At 49.6% G+C, this 21,510-nt stretch overlaps 2 protein-coding genes across 2 annotated transcripts in view; one reads left to right on the top strand and one right to left on the bottom strand.

Annotated features, from left to right (window-relative positions):
- Window positions 1-6,745, top strand: part of epha5 (EPH receptor A5) — a 22,004-nt gene extending 15,259 nt beyond the window's left edge. Inside the window, exons 11-20 of the mRNA XM_076029086.1 lie at window positions 585-652; window positions 889-1,014; window positions 1,089-1,274; window positions 1,445-1,506; window positions 1,858-1,925; window positions 2,014-2,155; window positions 2,843-2,992; window positions 3,713-3,906; window positions 4,085-4,261; window positions 4,769-6,745. Coding sequence (XP_075885201.1) covers window positions 585-652; window positions 889-1,014; window positions 1,089-1,274; window positions 1,445-1,506; window positions 1,858-1,925; window positions 2,014-2,155; window positions 2,843-2,992; window positions 3,713-3,906; window positions 4,085-4,261; window positions 4,769-4,886 — 1,291 coding nt within the window. The 3' untranslated portion in view covers window positions 4,887-6,745. The remainder of the gene's footprint in view (window positions 1-584; window positions 653-888; window positions 1,015-1,088; window positions 1,275-1,444; window positions 1,507-1,857; window positions 1,926-2,013; window positions 2,156-2,842; window positions 2,993-3,712; window positions 3,907-4,084; window positions 4,262-4,768) is intronic.
- A 9,358-nt stretch (window positions 6,746-16,103) lies between these two features.
- LOC142889881 (N-acetyllactosaminide beta-1,3-N-acetylglucosaminyltransferase 2) lies at window positions 16,104-18,629 on the bottom strand. The gene has a single exon (XM_076028560.1). The coding sequence runs from the start codon at window positions 18,324-18,326 to the stop codon at window positions 16,989-16,991; it is 1,338 nt and encodes a 445-aa protein (XP_075884675.1). The 5' UTR covers window positions 18,327-18,629; the 3' UTR covers window positions 16,104-16,988.
- Window positions 18,630-21,510: the final 2,881 nt, after the last annotated feature.

Raw genomic sequence — 21,510 nt, 5'->3', positions numbered from 1 at the left:
GTGTTTCTTTGTTTGGCCAGTTGTTTGAATTGTATGTGTGTGTATGTGTGTGTGGTGTCCATATGCTGCATACAAAAGTGTGTTTGTGTTGAGCATCACACTGTTTATTCTGCGTTATCGCTGATTATCTGTGATGCTGAATGTCCAAACATTGACACCACGCACACGCACACGCACACACACACACACACACACACACACACACACACACACATTGTAAAGACATTCAGGTTTTAGCTCTATATCAAACACAAACTGCTGTTTCCTGTCCACGGTGTCACTTCCTGTATTTGCCCTTTGACAGAAATGTTTATTTTTCTTCATCAGCATCAGCTGGTTGATTGACAGGTGGGCGGGTCTGTGGTCCAAGCCCAGAGGAGGAGCAGTTTCAGTTTTTGCCCTCCCTGGTGGTGATGAGATGAACTGTCCTGGTTTCCTCCTTTGCTTTGTGTTTTCCCGCCGTTGCGCCGTCACTGTGACTGAGCATCAGAACGTCACTTCCTGTTTCCTGTTTGTGCCCCTCCCCTTTCCTCTGCCGTCTGTGGTAATGCTGCCGTTGCCTCCCCTACCCCCTACCCCTCCAGGAGATGCGGCTACAGCAAAGCCAAGCAGGACCCGGACGAGGAGAAGATGCACTTCCACAACGGCCACCGTGAGTTTCTGTCTGTCTGTCTGTCTGTCTGTCTAAACCAGAGGTGGGACTGCTGGACCACAGTGGCTTCTAAAATGTGACAGAGAGGCTGGGGCAGGAGCAGATGGATGGAGTGTTTTGGGGACCCACCTCCATAGGAGAAAAAAATATATAATAGGCTTTCACGTAATTTGGTGTAATTTGTAGGAATGCTGATGGCAGTGGCGTGCTCCACGCTAACCTGTCCATATCTGCAGTTAAGTTCCCGGGCATCCGGACCTACATCGACCCGCTGACCTATGAGGACCCCAACCAGGCGGTGCACGAGTTCGCCCAGGAGATCGACGTCTCCTTCATCTCCATTGAGAGGATCATCGGCGCAGGTCAGTCATTAACCGTTAGCCGCTAGCCTGAGCGTCGAGGCGCCAGGGACTGAACCCTGTCGTCCGTCCATCAGGAGAGTTCGGCGAGGTGTGCAGCGGCCCCCTCCGGTTGCCGGGGAAGCGGGAGATCCCGGTGGCCATCAAGACCCTGAAGGCGGGCTACAGCGAACAGCAGAGGCGGGACTTCCTGTGGGAGGCGTCCATCATGGGCCAGTTCAACCACCCCAACATCATCCGGCTGGAGGGCGTGGTCACCAAGAGTGAGTCCCACTTCCCCAGAAATGGATCTGCTGGACCCCCCTTGGCCAATGAGGGACCACCCACTGATCTTTATTTAATTTCTTTCAACAGTTATGAATAAACATCATACAAATCAACTGAAATAAAATCAAAAATGCAAAGAGTCGCTATGTGTTTCTGCCCCCTGCAGGCAAACCGGTGATGATCATCACTGAGTACATGGAGAACGGATCTCTGGACACTTTCCTCAAGGTAGAACAGAAGCGGGGGGGGAGTGGTTGCCATGGCAACCAGGATTTTTTATTTTTTTATTTTAAATTTCAGTGGTTCCCAACTGCTGGAGTCTCAGGACCAACACTATTCCACAAAAATAAAAACATTTCTATCATGTCTAGTAAATAAATTATTGAATTGAATTGTGTGTCCTGCAAAATAAATGCTCAACATTTTATATACATGTACATATATGAGTTCTCCCCACGAAGACCTACCAATTAGGAAATGCTGGTTAATTTGATTAAAGGACGATGCATATTAACAACAAACAAAATAAAATTCTGAAAATTCTGAATAAAAAAAAATGTTGAATTTTCTGTCCTGCAGAAGAACGACGGTCAGTTCACTGTGATCCAGCTGGTCGGGATGCTGCGAGGCATCGCCTCCGGGATGAGGTAGCAAACGTGCCAACGTTAGCCTTGTGCCACCGCGCACTTCATCCCGCTGGTGCTTATGACCGTGGCTGCGTTTTCTGTCACCCAGGTACCTGTCCGACATGGGTTACGTGCACCGCGACCTGGCGGCTCGCAACATCCTGGTCAACAGCAACCTGGTGTGCAAGGTGTCCGACTTTGGCCTGTCCAGGGTCCTGGAGAACGACGCCGAGGCGGCCTACACCACCAGGGTACCGCAGTATATTAAGCTTTTACCAATGTGAAAAACATAAATCAAGGCAAATTTTTCACACTGGACTTTTTAAAGCTGTTTCAGCAGTTTTGAACATTAAACAGAAATGTGAACATTTCAAACTTTTGCCTCCTCAGAATCCATCCATCCATCCATCCCGCAGAATCGTTTTTCTTTGGAGGACTCCCAGTCCTGCCGTGTGCCCGCAATAGACAGAGTGTTATCTAAGCTGTACAACACATGCGCAACACACACACACACACACACACACACACACACACACCCTGGCTAAATTGAGCCGTGTGTCCCGGGCTGAGTGTCGTCCTGTCAGCCGTCTCCTGCAGCATGCTGTCCAATTAACGCGTGGCGCTCCGTCTGCACGCGCTCAATTAGCGTCGAGCCTCGCCGCACGTCGCTCACCCTCACCACGCTGTCTCCCTCCTCGATCTCGCCTCCGCTAACGAGCTAAGTCGCTGTAGCCGCCCAATCAGCACCTCCTGCGGTTTAATTTCGCACCATCGTTGCCATATAATTAAGGCAGAAAAGAAACTTTGCAGTGAAAGGTTGCTAATAAAGAGCAGGAGCAGAAGCAGAGGTGGAAGCGGCGCCCCTACAGCCAGATGGAGGAAGCGTGGCCGAACGTGTTGAAACCCTTTGTCTGGTGTGTCTTTCATCGTCGTCGCAGGGCGGCAAGATTCCAATTCGCTGGACGGCGCCCGAGGCCATCGCCTACAGGAAGTTCACCTCGGCCAGCGACGTCTGGAGCTACGGCATCGTGGCCTGGGAGGTGATGTCGTACGGCGAGCGGCCCTACTGGGAGATGTCCAACCAGGACGTGAGTGGCATCGTCATCATCGTCTTCATCATCGTTGTCGTCGTCATCGTTGTCATAAGAGAGAAGGAAGAAGAGCAGGAAGCAGCAGGAGGAGGAGGGGATGGAGGGAGGGAGTGGAGCAAAGACTAGAAGGGTGGATGGGAGGAGGAGGGGAAGGGGAGATGGGATAAAAGGGGGGAGGGGAGGGATGGAAGGAGGAGGAGGATGTTTGATGTTTGTCTGAAAGCTTCTGCTCGATTTTTTTCTGTCGTTTTGGCTGAGAGGAACGTCTTCTCCTCCTCCTCCTCCGCCTCTTCCCCTCCCTCCCCCTTCCCCTCCTCTTGTCTCTCCTTTGTTTCTCATCTCATCTCTGACTGCGTATCTTGAGGCAGTTTCAGTGTGTCCATTCCTCGCTAGTTGGCCAGCTAGTTAGCCAGGCAGCTAACACCAACCGCTAGCTGCCAGCAGGGGTCAGCGTCGCTGGAGTCGCTCAGCAGAATCAGTGAATCCAGTCAGAGCATGTATATATGTCTCTCTATATATATATATATATATATATATATATATACATATATATATATATATATATCAAAGGTTGCGGTTCAACTTTACGTTACAGAGTCGAAAAATTCCGTCATGATCCATTAACGTCAGTCACTTTAACATAGTAATCATCAACAAGGATATATTCATTAACGATCCGTGAGAACCTGTGAGAACCTGCTGCTGTTGCTGCTCCAGGTCATCAAGGCGGTGGAGGAGAGCTACCGGCTGCCCGGCCCCATGGACTGCCCCGAGCCGCTCTACCACCTGATGATGGACTGCTGGCAGCGCGAGCGCGGCGACCGGCCCAAGTTCCACGAGATTGTGTGTCTGCTGGACAAACTCATCCGCAACCCCAGTTCACTGAAGAAGCTGCTCAACTCCTCCCACAGGTGAAGAGCCCCAGGGTTCCACAGCTGCTCCTCCTTCTCTTCCTCCTCCTCTTCTTTCTCCTCCTCCTCCTCCTCTTTCTATTCTTCTTTCTCCTCCTCTTCCTACTCTTCTTTCGCAACGAGATTTTGCTAAAATAAGAAATCGGACCATGGGGTTGTGACCCGGCCTTCTCTGCAGGGTGTCCAACCTGCTGGTGGAGCATGGCAGTGGTGGTGGTGGCGGTGGCGGTGAGGACGGCCCCCGGCGCCAGACGGTGGCATCCTGGCTGGACTCCATCAAGATGGGACGCTACGCCGAGCTCTTCGTGGACAGCGGCTACTCCACGCTGGACACCGTGGCCCAGATGACCTCTGAGTAAGAGAGCGCAGAATTAGAGCGCCCCCCTGTGGCCAAAGCCTCCGAGAAGCTCCGCCTTCAAAATAAAAGCCACAGTATTACAGAACAACTTCAAGAAAAAAACGAACAAAGAGAACAGAAAAAATACCGAACACAGTTTGTTGGTTAATGTTGAATTGAATTGAATTTCCGTCATTGTCAAAAGCTTCTTCCCCCAAGCAATTAGAGATCTGAACTCTGCCGTCAAGCTATAATACTGGAACTTGCACATGAATAAATTGACTTGCATATTATTGTACCATAACACCCATAATCATGTGAATTCATATGTACTGTACATTACGTTACTGTTTTATACTGTATATGTCTATGTATATATGCGTACGTGTATACATGTGTATTTTTTTATTTTCCATTTTAATTTTTAATTTTAATTTTAATTTAAATTTCCATTTCTTTCGTTGTTGCAGTGTGTTGTGTTGTTGTCATCGTCGCTGACTCGAGGTTGTGTGTTTGATTCCTCAGGGACTTGAGGAGAGTCGGAGTGAACCTGGCTGGACACCAGAAGAAGATCATCACCAGCATCCAGGAGATGAGAGTCCACATGAACTGCAGCAGCAGCAAGTCTGCAGTCAACATCTGAAGTCAACACACACACACACACACACACAGCACATAAACACACACACACACACACGCACACAGACTCACGCACACTCTGTATGAACGCACCACGTATGGACCTAAGACGAGCAGACTGTTGGACCTAGAGACACAGGAAGTGGGCGTGGGCTTGACGAGGGGGGGGCGGAGCCAAAACAGAGTCCAGCTGTGGAGGTCCCCAACCGGAGGTCTCGTCCCCTGTCTCAGGCGGTCCGGACCTGGAAGTCCTGGAGGTCGAGTCCTGAGCTGCAGATTGGTTCTCAGGCAGTGACCCAGACCAGGCGAGGCAGCTGATTGGCTCAGGACAGAGATACAGGAAGTCCGGACTCCTCGTCAACGTGCAGCAAGTTATTTCTGATCTTCCAAAAGTTGGATGCAGGAGGGAGAGGGCGGAGCTTCAGATGCAGAGGGGTGGGGCTTCAGATAAACAGCAGGGCGGAGTGGCAGGCGGCTGAATGTAAAGGCACTACCCAGAATCCTTTGGGGCTCAATAGGAGCCTTCTCTCAGACGGTTCATGGAACGGACACCTGCATGCCGGATTTTAGTGACTTCTTTATTGATTGATTGATGGATTGATTGATTGATCGGTTTGTTGTTGCTGTTTTGGTTTTTGTTATTTTAGCCAAACTTCAGTTGAGTGCAGGTTCTCGCAGGTTCTCACTGGAACCTGCTTGGATCTCACCGGAACCATTCAATGCTTCAGGATCCTTCGGTCAGTTTTCGACACAAACACTCAAGGACACATTCAGCAGCGTCCCAGCGGACGGAACCATCTCCAGAGTGCCCAGAACCTTTAAAATGTCTAGAACCCCCCAGAACCTTCAGAAACCCCCAGAACCTCCAGAACCTTCAGTACCTTGATAATCCCCAGAGCATTAAGAACCCCAAGAACATACAGAACCCCCAGAACCTCCCGAACCACTGAGGAGGTCCCATGGTTCAGACCGTCCGCTGGGATCCGCCTTCACTCCACCGTTTCCACAGAGCCTTTTTCCTCAGAACCGACAACCTTCAGGTAGCACAGGGGACCCTCGGGCACTCACGCTCCACGGCTCCCCCTGCTGTCCACCGCCTGCAACTGCACCACAGTAAACCTCACTCACTCTTCCAGGACGGCCCAGAAGCAGGAGGCCACGTCGTTCCATGTGATGATCGTCCGTTTGTTTCTACTAGACAAAAAAAAAAAAATAATAATAATACTAGGCCAGAAGATACTTTATGTTCCTTCTTGTGTTGGACTCCTGAGCAGCTCTACATGTCTTGTCATGTATATATTGTATGATATATTTCCGCAGGGAACATTGTTCTTCTGTCTGCCCTCTAGTGGACTGGTTTGATATCGTCTCAGAACAGCAAAACGCAGCAGGATGTCGGGACAAATATTCTCCTGATGTTTTTTTGGCCACTGTCGGCTCAACCAGCACATTAGTCCCCCCCCCCACTAGAGGGCGCACCAGGGTTGGTGGCAGAAACTTCATGTTTTTTTGTCGTCGGTGATGTGTGTTAAATTTTTCATTTTCCCATGGCGCCAAATGAGGGATTAATGCAACGTCTAGTGTGGGTTCGAGGCACAAAACCGCGAGGACGGCTGATCTTTGTCTGAAGGTTGCAACCTTTCACCCCAATGCAGATTGGGAGCGAAACGTGAGAGCGCGGCGACACAGTTGGCAGAATGAGATTTCAGAGGTAGTTTTGTAAGAGATGGTTTAACTTGACTGTTTGAAAAGCACACGATGAAGAAGAAGAAGAATGTATGAAAGGCTAGAAAGGGATGTTTTTTTTATTAATTTATTTATTTCATTTAAGAAAAGGATGTTCCACTTTTAAAAACTCAGAAAAATGCTCAAAAGTATTGCCTTTTTTTTTTGATTCATTGAAGAAAACAGCAAATAACTATTCAAAGACTTGGTAGCTGTTATTCCCACTGAACAATTTCCCACAACCTTTCACCTTTGGTCAACTGTGATTTGCGGGAAATGCAAATCCCATTGTGGGAAACCAGATCACCAATCGGTTACAAGCACAATTCTAGTAGCTTATTTTTGAGTTGTTGCAAATCCTCACAAACTCTATTGCCCCCTGGTGGCAAGCTGCACTTTCCCCCCCCCCCGACACATGTTGGATGATGGAACGTGGGGGATGAAGATGAACCTCTGAAGGTCCTTGTGGTCTTTTCTGGTCCTTCTGGTCCAGCTTCCTGTTTCACGTCTTCAGTGTTTTTTCTTCCGACATTTGTTCAAGATTTTTTTTTTTTTTTTTTAAAGCGGAACCATTTTCCGACAGAGCGAGAACGAAACTTGGCGGGGGTATGGGGTGTGGGAGGGGTGCAAAACTGACGGTGGTTCATAGTACCTGACAACACAAGCTAGCTGAAACATGATTGGATAACAATGGAAACAACAACACCAAGTGGATGTCATAAGATGTGAACATAACAGACTATGGAGAGTAACTTTATTATCATATTTACGGGAAAATGTACTTTTCAAAGTGTGTCTAGGCTAGCAGAGAATGCCTAGCTGGCCCTGACTGCTCGTCACCGGTTCACGCTATTGGCCGTGGGCAACACCTTTCGCTCTGATTGGTCCCACTTGGGAAATAGTGTGGAGGAGGAGGAGCGATTGGCCGTTAGTTCACTCTCATAAGTGCCTCTCGTCTCTCCGGCACCGCCCACTTCCTCTTGTCGACTGCCCCCCCCCCCACTCACACCCCCTCTACCACCCCACATCCCCCCAACTCTCACTGTTGACCTATGTCGACCTTTTCGGCCACGACCTTCAGGCAACAAGAAGAATGTCAGACGACGTGTCTGTTGGAACTAGTTTTCTTTTGCACTTTAGCAGAAATTTGACAGTTGTAAGAGAGATGTCATGCCAGAGGGCTATCGGCAGGGGGCGCTGTTTCCTCCTGTCACCTCTGCGAGGTTAAGCACAGAGTTTGGTGAAGGTTTTTATGAAGATGGTTTGCCAGTTATCATTTTTGTTATTTTATTTTTTCCACAAACGGCGCTCGCCCTCGATGTCGGCAAACTACGGCCGCCCTTTGCGAGAGTTTCGCGTCAATGCTGAGTAGAATAGTCGGCCTGACCGCAATAATAAATAAAGAACACACAAATGTTTCGATATTTCCTTGCTGAAAAATGTTTGAAGCCTTCAAAATTCATTTTTCTGCACTTTTTTTGAAACACAGGAAGGAAGTGAAGAACATTGCAATCGCTGGTTTATGCAGTTTTTAGTCATTAGTCGTCTCAATCAAAACACCGGCTCATCTGTTTTTTCTCAAAATGTTTCTTGTTAGTTTTTTTTGTGTGTGTGAAACTGGGACGGAGGCGCCACGTAAAGTGCATCCGAGTCGGCCAACTGTACAAAAAGCAATACCTGATTTTGCGAGCAAAAAGAAAAACAAAAAAGAAAAAAAAGTTGTATTTCTACACACTGACTGGTGGGATACGAGGACCACAACATGTTGCACTGACCTATTCCGGGTTTTTTTTGTGATATAAATGCTTGAAAAATATAAATAAAAACTAAGCGTCTTTGTAAACCTCAATTATGAAGCAGAAAAGTGGGCGGGGCTACACCTGGTCGTCGTTACCAGTTTTTTCACTCGAGGAATTTTTGGACAGAATGAAAGATTGAATGAAAGAATTGAAATGGAAAAAATAAAAATAAAAATGTTGTGTTATCTCCTGAGTAACACAACAATTACACTGTTGGCTGAATGAAATACTTTCAATTAAAATGTCAGTGTCTTCTGTAAAATAGAAATCTCAAACTTTGAAATTTTTTGAAAATCTCACTCGTTTTTGCACTAAAATCTGAATCTCAGAGGTTGTTTCAATTTTATTTATTTATTTTTTTAGATTTTTAAAATTTTCTTCACTGAAGTTGTCATGCTTTGGCAGGGACTGACAGCCAATCAGGTCTCTCGGCTACATCGCTGACGAGTCACGTCAAGAAAGTTACTAATAAGATTTGCCCCGCCCACTTCACACCTGTACAGATGACTTCTCAGGAAGCAGACACCAGGGGGCGCCATGGTTGGGTCGACCTTCTCAGCGACTCACGGGAGGTTTTAAAAAAACTCAACTTTGTTTTGTGATTCTTCGAAAGCACAGTAAAAAAAAAATGCTAATCATAACAACGTGCTATTGGTTTGTCTTTATGACTGTCATGTAATATGTTTGTGTTGATGTTTTTGTATTGTGTTCTAAAATTAAATCTATTTTTTCAATAAAACACCTAAAAGTCCTCTCCGGTGTGACTTTTCAGTCGGCGTTTATTGTGATTTGCTTTGAAACTTTGACTTAGTTTGTCGAAATTTGAAGATTCTCTACGCTAATATTTTTTTAGCAGCTGAGCTAGTCTCGCAGTTGTGTTATCTTTTGAGTGTTTTTGTTTGCTCTTCTGTGTTTTTTCCACCCAGACTGTTTAATTACTGGCCAAATTATTTTTTTCATTTGTTAAGTTTTTGTTTGCAGTGTGTGCGTGTGTGAGTGAGAGCGAGAGGGGGGAGAGCGAGATAGCGGCTGCCGCTGCGATAACTAACAGATGCAGATGTTTTTGAACCACCGCCGCTGATGCAACTCCCCGGCAACGAGCAGCAGCAGCGGCAGCGGCGGCGGCAGCCGCTGTGTGTCTGCTGATGTCAGCAGCTGTGCTCATTGTGCTAGCGCTCGCACACAAAGGGAACCGCAAAAAAAACGTCGGATTTCAACAACCTTCAACAACCAACCACAGCAGCTTCCACACAACAACGTGGTGGAGGAATTTTTATCTTTTTATTTATTTTTAATCAGATTTCGCAGCAGAAAAGTTTGTGTTTTTCAGAACAAAAAAGCCTGAATTTCTAATTCTGTCCCTTGTGTTTGGATGGATGATGTCTTGCTGCTGTCTGTCTGCAGGCCGCTCGGCTATGTGTGTGCGTGTGTGTTAGTGTGGCGGTCGACTGCTCCTGCCCCTCCATCACGCCGCTGCCGCCGCAGTAATTTGCGGTTGAGGAGGCGTCGGCGTCCCAGGGGTCATTTGAAAATCGCTGTGGTGACGCCTCTTTAATCATCCTGGGTGACCTTCAGCGTCATGTGACCACGTGTCTGTGTATGTGCGCGTGTCAGGAGGGTTTGTGTTAGACACTCTTTGTGTCGTCTGTGTCGTGGACGCGGAGGACGCGGAGGAGCGGGGGAGGAGGAGAAGTGAAGGTGATGGATGCGAGATGTGTCCAATCACAGTCACAGTCGCAGCTGATAACTTCAGCACCTGTCCACCAGAGGACACTCACTGTCCAATAAAAACCAGGCTGTCCCTTTAATTGCCCCCTCCCCCAGCCCTGATGTGGCGGGCGAGCGAGAGAGAGAAAGAGAGAGAGCAGGTGTGCTATTGGATGCAAGGGGAGAGAGTGAGAGTCGCTGATATAAATCTGAACTTCTTCTGGAATTGAATAAGAAATCATCTTCTGTGTGCGTGTGTGTGTGTGTGTGTGTGTGTGTGTGTGTGTGTGTGTGTGTGTGTGTGCGCGCGTGCGCCCCCTCCTTCCTCTCTCCCGGCTGCAAAAGGATGTCACTCCCGTGTTAAATCACCCCCCTCCGTCGCAGACAGCGGCTCAAAGTGTTCGTGTCCCCCATAAAACCTGCCAGTAAATAGTCTGATCCATCCAGTAAATAGTCTGATCCGCGGCTGGAGAGGCCGGCGAGTGGCAGCCAAGGACGCAGTCACAGGGCTGGAGACACACAAACACAAACACACACACACACACACACACACACTCTCTCTCTCTCCTCCTGGAGGTGTTTGTCACTCGCCCAGATGTTGTTCCAAGGTCCCTTCATCCCAAACAGTCAATCATCTGAGCAGGAACACGTCCCTAATGTGACTGTGTGTGTGTGTGTGTGTGTGTGTGTGTGTGTGTGTGTGTGTTAGTTGAAGGTTGGTCAAGGTGAGTTGAAAAAAGGCCCCAGAATAATATATTTATAACACCTTCACAAGTGTGTGCGCGCGCACACACACACACACACACACACACACACACACACACACACACACACACACACACTTTCTATTTCTTTGGTCTAATGAGCTCTGTCAGTTTCTCTCTCTCTCTCTCTCTCTCTCTCTCACACACACACACACACACACACACACACACACACACACACACACAGTCTTTGTTCTCAATCTTCTTTCCTTGAGCACCTTCACAGTTTTGGCTCTTTGTTTAGAGTTGTGTTGTATGTTTTTTTCAGTCTCACCTTCACCCAGCAGCCAATCACGACGCAGTCACATTCAACCTTTTTGGTGCCCGCAGAGATGTTGGTGTGACTCACAGCCAGCGTTGGTTCCTGGGTTTCCTCTCGATCCTGGGGTTCTTGAGTATCCTCAGGTTCCTGAGGGCCAGCGGTGGTTCTTGATGCTGAGGTTCTTGAAGATCCTCAAGTTCCTGAGTTTCTTGAGGTTCCTGATGAGGATCTTGAGGTTCTTGAGTGCCAGTGGTGGTTTCTGAAGTTTGTGAGCTTCTTTAGGTTTTTTAGGACGCTAGGGTTTTTCTGGATCCACGGTTCCTCAGGTTTTTGGGGGCCAGTGTTGGTTTCCTGGGTTTCTTCTCGATCCTGGGGATCCTGAGGTTCTTGAGTGTCCTCAGGACTGAGGGCCAGTGGTGGTTCTTGATGCTGAGTTTCTTGAAGATTCTCAGGCTTCTGAGGTTCCTGAGGTTCCTGATGAGGATCTTGAGGGTATTGAGAGCCAGCAATGGTTCCTGGAGTTCTTCTGGATCTTGATGTTCTTTAGGTACCTGAGGACCAAAAGTGGTTTGTGAGGATACTGAGGTTCTTGACGATCCTCAGGTTCCTGAGGGCCAGCGGTGGTTCTCCAGATATGAAACAACGTGACGTGAACCCCTACGAGTCTCATCTGTCTTCATATTTTGCGGCGACGTCCCTAATGACCATCATACATCACTTTTGGTGCCGCCGTCCAGTTGTGATGTCACCGGTGATGAAGTGCCGTCCGTCCGTCCGTCCTTGAGATCTTCATGCAGTCAATTTGAATAAATGAGGCAAGACCTGTCCTTAACGGCTTCTGATTTGCTGCCAACCTTAAGACCTCTGCAACCAATCAACGACAAGCTAGCAGCAGCAGCGGCTTCATGTTCCTGTTCCTGGTTGAACCCTGGCTGTGGCTCCGCCCCCTTCCTCATCGGAGGACTCTGATTGGACGGGCTGTGGGTCCACCTTTCTCACAGAGACCTGAGAGAATTCCGACTGATCCGTCATCCTTCCCGGCTGAGCTCGCCGGTTGTTGTTGTTGCGACCTCGTTGTTCCGCCCTGCTTCTGATTGGACGACTCGGACCGGATCGATCGCACCGCCGATTGATCGATCGGTATCCCACGGCGAGACACAGACCTGAGTGACGTGTCTGTCAGGACGACCTGGCAGGTGATGATGAAACAGTCTGGTGGGATTCCACCACTGCCAGCTTCTCCTGACACCCTCCCCCACCTGCAGCCCCATCAGAAAAGAAAATCAATAACAGGCTGAACTCCTCTGATTGGTTGATTCGAGTGAAGCAAAGATGATGAAAGTAAATGGAAAAAGACCAAAAGAATTCAGAGTAAAAAAATATTGTGCAAAGTTGAAGTCTGGCATTTTTATAAACGTGGTGAAGGCACGTGGTGTGTGTGTGTGTGTGTGTTTGGGAGAGAGACAGAGAGAGAGAGAGTTAGCTCGGTGTCAGCTTCTGTTGTTATACACTCAAGTCCATTAATGCCTCTGCTTCAGAACGAAACACACACACACACACACACACACACACACACACACACACACACACACACACACACACACACACACCCTCTGATAGCTTCTATTATCTAGGTCTCCCTCCTGGCTGCACATCAAACATGGATGAGCTCCAGCCATAAAAGGCTTCGCTCTCCTTTGATTTATACAAGGAATAAAAATCGGAAAAGGTGAAAAGTCCAAACGTATGAATATTTTATGGGCTTGCCGACACCGAACTGAAGCAGGACGGGAACAAATTTTAACACAAAGCCCCGAAAAAAAACCCAAAATAGAGCCAGTCAGTCAGTAGCAACAACAGTCTCTCTCTCTCACACACACACACACTCACGCACACACACACACACACACACGCTTGTCATTACTTAATTTGTTCATGTTTATCACTGATTCTTGGTAAAACTTTCTGTCTCTCTCTCTCACTCTCTCTCACACACACACACACACACAGTGACAGGGACAGAGGGCGTCGAGTGACCACAGCAGCCTTTCTGGGGACCTCAGTGTGGTAGTTCGACCCTCTAGGAGCTGACAGTTGTTGATCCCGTCATCATCAGTGCTGTGGTCTCATGCTGTCCTCTGATTGGCTGGCTGGCAGCCGCCATTGTCTCCCGCATGCTTTGAAGTCTCCCTGCCGTGCGGTGTGGTGGCGGCCGGCTGCAGGGAGGGGGCGCTGCAGTGAGGACGAGGTTAAACTGATCCATTAGGAGGATCAAAGGCGACTGATGGCTGCTGAGGGAGCATCAGCCCCTCCCCCCACCCCTCACAGGGTTGTGGGGGTGGGGGGGTGGTGGGGTTGGCTCTGTGTGAGGAAGAGAGAGCCCCCTGTTGGCTCCACTCACCTCTTCAATTATCCTCCATCAAACAGACCGCAGATCAGTCCGGCGCCACCGGAGTCCTCTTTAAAAATCAGAGCGGTCATGAAATATGGAGACAGAGACAGCAGGTCGGTAATAAGCCTGCTTCTGTGATGTCACAATGGCCAGACTGCCGAACAATGCCCCCCCTCCCCCCCCCCGCACCCCCGCCCGCCACCGTGACCCGCTGATTCCAGCGCTGTGTGACTCGGCGAGAAATGGAAAACAATCGACCGCAGAGGGAGAATACCCAGAATATATTAGACACACTGCAGCTGTGTGTGTGTGTGTGTGTGTGTGTGTGTGTGTGTGTGTGTGTGTGTGTGTCTGATCAGTTTCCCATCCTTCCCGTTCTCTCTGTCAGGGTTACATAACTGGAGATATGCATTCAAATCTTTGTGTGTGTGTGTGTGTGTGTGTGTGTGTGTGTGTGTGTGTGTGACCCAGAAAACAGTCTCTCATGGCTTCATTAGTGCAAAAACTCGGAAGTTCAGAATCCATAACCTTCAGCTGATCATCATGCTGCTTTGTGTGTGTGTGTGTGTGTGTCTGTGCGCGCGCGCGCATGTGTGTGTGACTTTTCTGTCACTCCGAACTTTCCTGTAACTCACTGTAAATGACAGAACTTCACTTTTCGTTTGAGATCAATGGACCAACATGTTACATTAAGAAATAAACAATAATCAATTTGAAAAGATTCAAATGGGCTTAAGAAATGCATCAAAGCTAAGCGTCAGAGGTTAGCGACAGAGGTTAGCGACAGAGGCTATCGTCAGGGTTTAGCGCCAGAGGTTAGCAACAGAGGTTAGCGACAGTGGTTACAGTGGTTAACGTTAAAGGTTAGCAACAGAGGTTAGCGACGTCTGCTAACATGAGCCGACTGCCTGATGCGTTTTCTTCCCTCTTCATTGTGTCTTGGAGGTTTAAGAGGAGCAGCAGGAGCAGCAGCACCTCTGTGAAAGCACCGTGTCCTCCTCCTCCTCCTCTTTGTTTGCACTTCCAAAGCAGAGAGCAGCAGGAGGAGCAGCAGGAGCACTGCAGCGTCGTTCCTGGTACCTTCTCCATCTCTTCCCGCCTCATCAACTCTCTTTCTCTCTCCCCGTCTCCTCCATTGTGCCGCCTCCCCTGCTGCATCCACTCACCCCCCCTCTTCCTCTTACCCCTTCCATTCTCCTCCTCCTCCTCCACCTCCTTCCTCCTCCCCTCCCCCCGCTGTCCCCCCTACAGTTCTGTCTGTTGAAAAACTGGAGCAACGTCTTAATCGAGGCTCCGAGACGTGACGGGAATTTCATAGCAGCTCCGGCTCTGCAGCACCGACAGGAGCACGCACACACACACACACACACACACACACACACACGTACACACCCTGCTTGGCAGCCAATTAACGACCTGCAATCCAAAGCCAAAGAAATAACTGCATGTTGACGAGCTGGCATCCCTGTGTGTGTGTCTGTGTGTGTGTGTGTGTGTCTCTCTCTCTCTCTCTCTCTCTCTCTCTCTCTCTCTCTCTCTCTCTCTGCGTGTGTGTGACTGGCCGTCAGAAACACTTACACACTGAGGGGGATATCTCTCTCTTTCATGTGTGCTGGGGAGAGACGGTGGATTATGGCGCATTAAAAAAAAAAAAAGCATCTGAGGGACAAAGTGAGATGGGAACAACAAGGAGGCGGGACTTCCCATTCTGTGTGTGTGTGTGTGTGCTAAAATCAGCCTGACAACAGAACAATATGGATAATTTGCCATGTCTCCTCCTCCTCCTCCTCCTCCTCTGCGGGAGGTTCATCCAAAGGTGAGCCCCCCCCCCCCCCAATCATCACCAACCCCCTCCAAAAAATGAAAAAAAAAAGAGAAAAAAGAATCTCTCATGAATTCTCTCTCATGTGTCAGGCATCCGGAGCTGCAGCGCTGCGTCTGGCGGTCCGAGGTTTCATCATCCATCCATCCATCCTCCAGGCGCCTTTTTCATTCATTTATTTATTTATTTCGCAGACACAGGCTGCTGTTGAAACAGGGGGAGGCCGTGGGTTGAAATCCCGCCGCCTGTCAGCCTCCGTCTCCTCCTCTTCCTCCTCCCCTTCATGCCGCTGTTGTTGCCCTACTTCTCTCCTCCGTCAGCTGTGAGAAAAGGAGCAAAGTCGAACTTCCGAGGCCGCCGGAATCAAGGCGACGTCTCTGCACCTTCCACCGGGGGGTGGGGGGGAATAGGTTGTGTGCGCGCTGGCTGTACACCTGCCCCTGATTGTGACGTCATGTCTTACAGCAATGGTGGGGAAAGCAGACAACAAACAAACAAAACACGGTTCGAAAAACAGGACACGTGATTGATCAGCGTCCGGGCGCAGGAGGACTGTGGATGGAAATCGATTCTTCGGTAGATTGATGTGTTGAGAGGAATGGCGACATCTAGTGGCCGAAAGCTGGTAGTGCAGGAGAAAAACATTGGAAGAGGAATGCTTCCATCTAGTGGACAGAGAAGCTAGTGACAGCCCACTGATGCAGTTATCCAAAATTCTTTGATTTTTTTTTTGGTATTTTTTTATTTTAGTTTACAGTGATTGTGGTCACGTTTGTAGATATTTTAGCTCCTGTGACTAAAAATAGTAGAACATTCAGTTACATCCCATGTTGTCAGAATCAAACAACAAGAAAAACCTGAAATTCACTTCAAGAATATTTTGACACTGTATAAAATATTTTTTTTTAACTTGAAATATTGACAAAGTCATTACAACATAATTACTGTACAACATGATGAGGTGAGTTTTTATATTTCCAAAGTCAATGCTAAACTTAAAGATTGTGTTAATTGTAATTCATATCAGAAATCCCAAAGCCCAAAATGTGCCTTTTATGGTCCGCACACTTGGTTGGTTCCTCTGCTCTCCTGCAGGTGGCACTATTACACCACTGTACCTGATGTCGCTGCATCTTTTCCTGTTCCTGTGCTTCGCTTCCAGTCTGTCTCTCCCAGACTGGATCGATGAGTCTGAGTGGCCTGTAACTGCCCCTCGGCTACCACTGATTCCTGGAAACTCCTCATGGTTACATGGTGTGTGTGTGTGTGTGTGTGTGCATGTGTCTCCCGTGACGGGCTGAAGTCGTTCTGCACCAATGGAAACTCACTGAGCAGCACCGGCACAGTTAATTGTAGCACCATGGACGTCGTTTCTTCTGCGGACAAACTTCTTTTGACTTCCTACACCCTCAGAATCACAGTTCCAGTCAAAGTGAACCTTCTCCTCCTCTCCATGTGTCACATCTGGAGACACCCGCAAGGTTTCATGTTGAGAGGCTCCTGCATTCCAGGAAAACCCTTTGGGTGTAGCATCCTCCCGAGCAGAGCTCCTCTCCAGGCGGATCAGGCTCCGCCCACCTCGCCACCGCCGCCACCTCCCCGCCACTTCCTATTTGCCAGGCAAATGAGGCAGTGTCAGCACCCTCCTGGCAGACTCTGGAGCTGCTTCCACAGCGTCAGCACCTCCTTGGGCGTGCGCCGGTGCACCAGCAACACCTGCTTGTAGGCGCAGGTGTTCCACCTGTCCGCCTCGGGCAGGTCAAAGGTCATGAAGCCCGGGTGGTGGCTGGGACTCAAGCCCAGCCGGTGCAGGCACATGCCCAGGAAGACGTCGTCTATGGGGAAGAGGCGCACCCTTCGGGACACCCGAGCCAGGCGCAGGGCCAGCGAGCCCGAGTAGACAACGCCCCCTCCGCCGGCGTAGGGCGGGTAGCCGCCCTTGTAGAAGCTGTCGGGTACAAAGTACTTGGTGGACGGCTCGCGGTTGGGCGCGGCGTTGTAGATCACGTCCCCGACAATGAGGTCCAGGGCCGCCTGGCTCTGGTTGGTGTACGCCCTCAGCAGGTTATGCTCGTCCCAGCGCCGGTTCAGGAAGTCCAGGAGGGCGTCGGTCCGCACAAACACGTCGTCGTCGCCCTTGAAGACGAAGGTGGCGGCGGGACAGCGGCGCCGCAGCCACTGCCAGAAGAGCAGGTCCTTCAGGGTCAGGTTGAAGAAGGTGTCGCGGAAGTCCCACTGCAGAATGTCGCCGTACTTGTGGTTCTCCAGCTCCAGCAGGTTCTTGAGGTCCGGGTGAGGCCCCGTGCTGGAGTCCTGGCGGCCCAGCAGGAAGACCCGGTGCACCAGGCCCCCCCGGCGGAGCACCTCGCCCGGGATGGCTCCGCTGCGGCCCCACGTCTCCCGGATGGCCTGCCGGTTCTCAAAGTTGCCCACCTGGGACTTGATGGCCATGAGGAGCGTCAGCGGCGGGACCTCCGGGGCCGAGCGGCTCCCGCTGCTACTGTTGCTGCTGCAGGCGTCCGGCTGGTCGATGAGCAGCGGGTAGCGCCGGTAGTGCATCGACCGCACGAAGGCCTTCATCTGCTCCGGCACGCCACTCAGGTCGAAAGCGACGTCGCAGGATGGACACAACTCAGAGTCCACCGAGTCGTCCTCCGAGTCCTCGTCGGGGGTCCGGCTGGCGTTACCCCGCAGGATGGGGTTGTAGCGGCGGTCCCAGACATGTTGCAGCTGGTTCCACAGGGCGCCGTCCTCCAGACGCAGGTTCCAGAAGGGGCCCTGCGGGTGCGAGGCCATGGCGGAGGTGTTGGCAGAGATGCCCGGCGCCACGTAGTGGATGGTGATCTTCGGTGGGGCGTAGGAGATGGTGACAAAGATGGAGACGGTGATGTAGATGAGCAGGTGGCCCGTCATCATGCAGGGCAGCAGGCACATGCACAGCAGGCGCCCGTTGCACTTGCAGCACCTGCCCATGGCGCCCGGCGGGGGAGGGGCGAGGGTCACGGACTGGACACGCACCTGCACACCACAGGGCAAAGACAACACGTGAGGACACACACACACACACACACACACACACACACACACACACACACACACACACACACACACACCTCAGCAGACACGTCAGACCCTCTCTCTGTGTGAGGCCTTCAGGGAACCTCCGAGGATCCTCCGTCGCCTTGGTGAGGCTCCAGCGAGGGTTATTATCAGCTCCGTCTTCACACTCGGAGCATCATCCGCCCGTCAGGAGGCTCGCGGCCCCTGAAGACACACGGTGGCACTGAGCACACACAAAAAAAACAAACTGAAAAAAAAAATAAAATAACCAACAACCACAAGGCTCCAGCAGCGGCTAAACCGGCTTTTGGTTTTGTTTGTTTGGTAACAGCAGTGTGTGTCCTTGTCAAACATTTCTACTTTTTATGATTCATGAAACAGTCGTTAAAATACACATTTTCAATTTAGAAATGTAGACATAATCTCAAGGAAGACAAAATGGTTAAAGTCTCCAGAATTTTCCTTCTTTTTTCTCCACTTTTATACAACAATCTGGAGAAGTAGGGGGGAAAAATGACACAACAGATGTTCGACGAAGGCAGAGAGTCAAATACTGACCAAGAACAAAGGTACTTGCAGGAGTCCTCGCTGTGTGAGCTCACTGACAGGAACGACACGGCGCCTCTTTTCGTCTCCACTTTCCGTTTTCGTCTTTTCATCTGGCTCGGAACGTGACGGCTGCGTCACCACCCGCGTCCGCACCAGGTGAGAAGATCGGCGAGAAGCATCCTCCGAGATCCGAGACGAGGGAAGTGAGGGGGGAGGGAAAAAAAAACTCCAGCCGCAACCGAGCAACAGGTCCCCGGTGGCCGTGCACTGCGCATGCGCCCTGCTCGGGGCGCTTGACAGTCGCCGTGGCGTCTGTGAGGACTGGGAGCCCAGGAAGCAGCTTCATACGGTCATAATTCCGCCTCAGAGGCCCCGTGATTTGCACACAGGTGCATCTCGTCCGTGTATTTGCATCATGCGGCCAAATGTCCCGTGAACAGAACGCGGGAGTCGATGTCGCCCGTCCGGCTGCTTCATTTTAATGTGGTTTTCTGCCAAGGTCGGAGTTCTTCCTGCTCTCACGGGTCACTTTGGGACCGGCACCTCTGACTTTTCTCAAGCCGAAGTCCGAGTGTCGTGTTCTGGAAGATTTCACTGAAGTCCTCGGGAAAGAGTACTACACCATTCTAGAAACAGATAGAGACCAAATTGGGAAACTACACTGTTGTAGCACTTTTTAAAAAAAGAAGGTACAAAAACAGACTGTGCGGTAATTACAAAAACACTCAAATCAATCTATGTACAACAAACAACCAAAGTAGATGTGCAAAGGACAGTCAAATTGTACAGAGGCAGGGATACGCAAGGTTTTCTGAACCGTTAGTGCACTATTTTCCATTGAGTCCAGGAAAGATCTGTCTGTCACACAGCGGAGCAGAGTTACAGAGGGTTAATGGCTCTGGGCAGGAAGGATCTCCTGAAGCGTTCCTTCAGACAGCTCAGCTATCTCATTCTCTCAGAGAAGATGCTCCACTGTCTGTCCAGCGTGTGGTGGAGAGGGTGGTCCTAGTTGTCCATGATGGATACCGGGGTTTGTTCACTGTCCTCTCCACCACCACCTCACAAAGGTCTCCTGTTTGCAACCAACGACACAGACAGAGCCAGCCTTCTTTAATCAGTTTGTTCAGTCTGCTGGGGTCACGGTCTGAGATGCCGCCTTCCCCAGCAGACCACGGAGGGGAAGAGAGTGCCAGCCGCGACAGACTGGTGGAAGATCTCCAGCATCTTGCTGCACACCTTGAAGTGTCTCAGTTTCCTCAGGAAGTCGAGACTGCTGCAACCCTTCTTGGACACATCTGCGCTGTTGGCCTTCCAGTTTAATTGGTTGTCTATAGTCACACCCGGGTACTTGTACTCCTCAACCAACTCCACATCCCTGTTCAGGATGCGTATGCAGGAGCCTCGGAGTTGTCTCAGTTTTCAGCACAATTAAAAATTGAATGACTTGAATGACCGTGTCTGGGGAAAGTGGGAAAACCAGGCATCGTGCTACCTAATATCTCCAGCAGGGGTCAGTCATGATTCGTGTTCTGATCGATTTTTCACACGATCAAATACGGTGACCCCTGGAAGACACCAGATTCCTCTGGATCGAGGTCTTCAAAACTGAACCGTAGCATTTCACGTGAAGAGAGGCTGTTTAAGACACTGCAACATGTTTATTATTTATTGAATTTGAATTTAATTAAATGTATTTTTAATTTAATGTATATAATTTCTTTATTTAAGTTGCTGTAAACTCAAACATAGGGACGGTCAGATTGACAACTTGTAGTTAATGAGTGCAAATTGGGAGTCTGTACCATTTACGACAACTTTACTTTTTAGTTTGGTGAAAATATTGTGTCTTGTGTAAGACGTCATTTTAAAAACACTTTATTTTCACTTACACGCCTCAATTTCTCTCCGTTTCTGAGGCACAATGGGGCCTGAATTAGTGATGGGTCGTTCGAGAATGAACCGGTTTTAAGAGCCGGGTCTTTGAAGTGAGCAGAGACAGCTGGATCCTGATTGGGTTGGATCAGTTTTTTGGGGGGAGCTGATTGTGTTGTTGGTGTTGTTTTGATTGCCAATCTTGTCGCTTTTTGTTTGTTTTGCAAATTGTTGTTTTTATGTTGTGTTGATGTGTTCTTTCGTTTGTACAAAGTTGTATTGGGATGGGTGTCTTTTGGTGTTGTACATTTATTTTTTTTCCCAGCACTGTGTTCCATGTTGAGTGTATATAAAGCACACATTTAAAATTGTTGATATCCTGAACACGAGTCATTCATTTTAGCACATCATGTGGTCATAAAACAATGGAAAATTCGAAGCCAAAAGAGCCGGCTCTCTTTTAGTGAGCCGAGCCAAAAGAACCGGTTCTCTAAAAAGAACCGGAATTCCCATCACTAGCGCTGAAATGCGGGAGTGAGAGGACAATCAAGGCACCCACTGATAAACATCACCGACATACCGTCGGATGGAGCGACGCACAGCGAGACAGCCGCTCCAGCCAATAGGAAGCACGCTTGGCAACAGGTTAACTGCGGAACGTCCAATGGGGGTAAAG

Source organism: Nelusetta ayraudi, unplaced genomic scaffold (assembly GCF_046127955.1).
Source record: "Nelusetta ayraudi isolate G7.1 ecotype Tasmania unplaced genomic scaffold, CSIRO-AGI_Nayr_v1 ptg000026l, whole genome shotgun sequence".
Taxonomy (NCBI): domain Eukaryota; kingdom Metazoa; phylum Chordata; class Actinopteri; order Tetraodontiformes; family Monacanthidae; genus Nelusetta; species Nelusetta ayraudi.
Note: the sequence above shows the minus strand (reverse complement) of the source record. Positions and strands in the feature narration are given on the sequence as shown.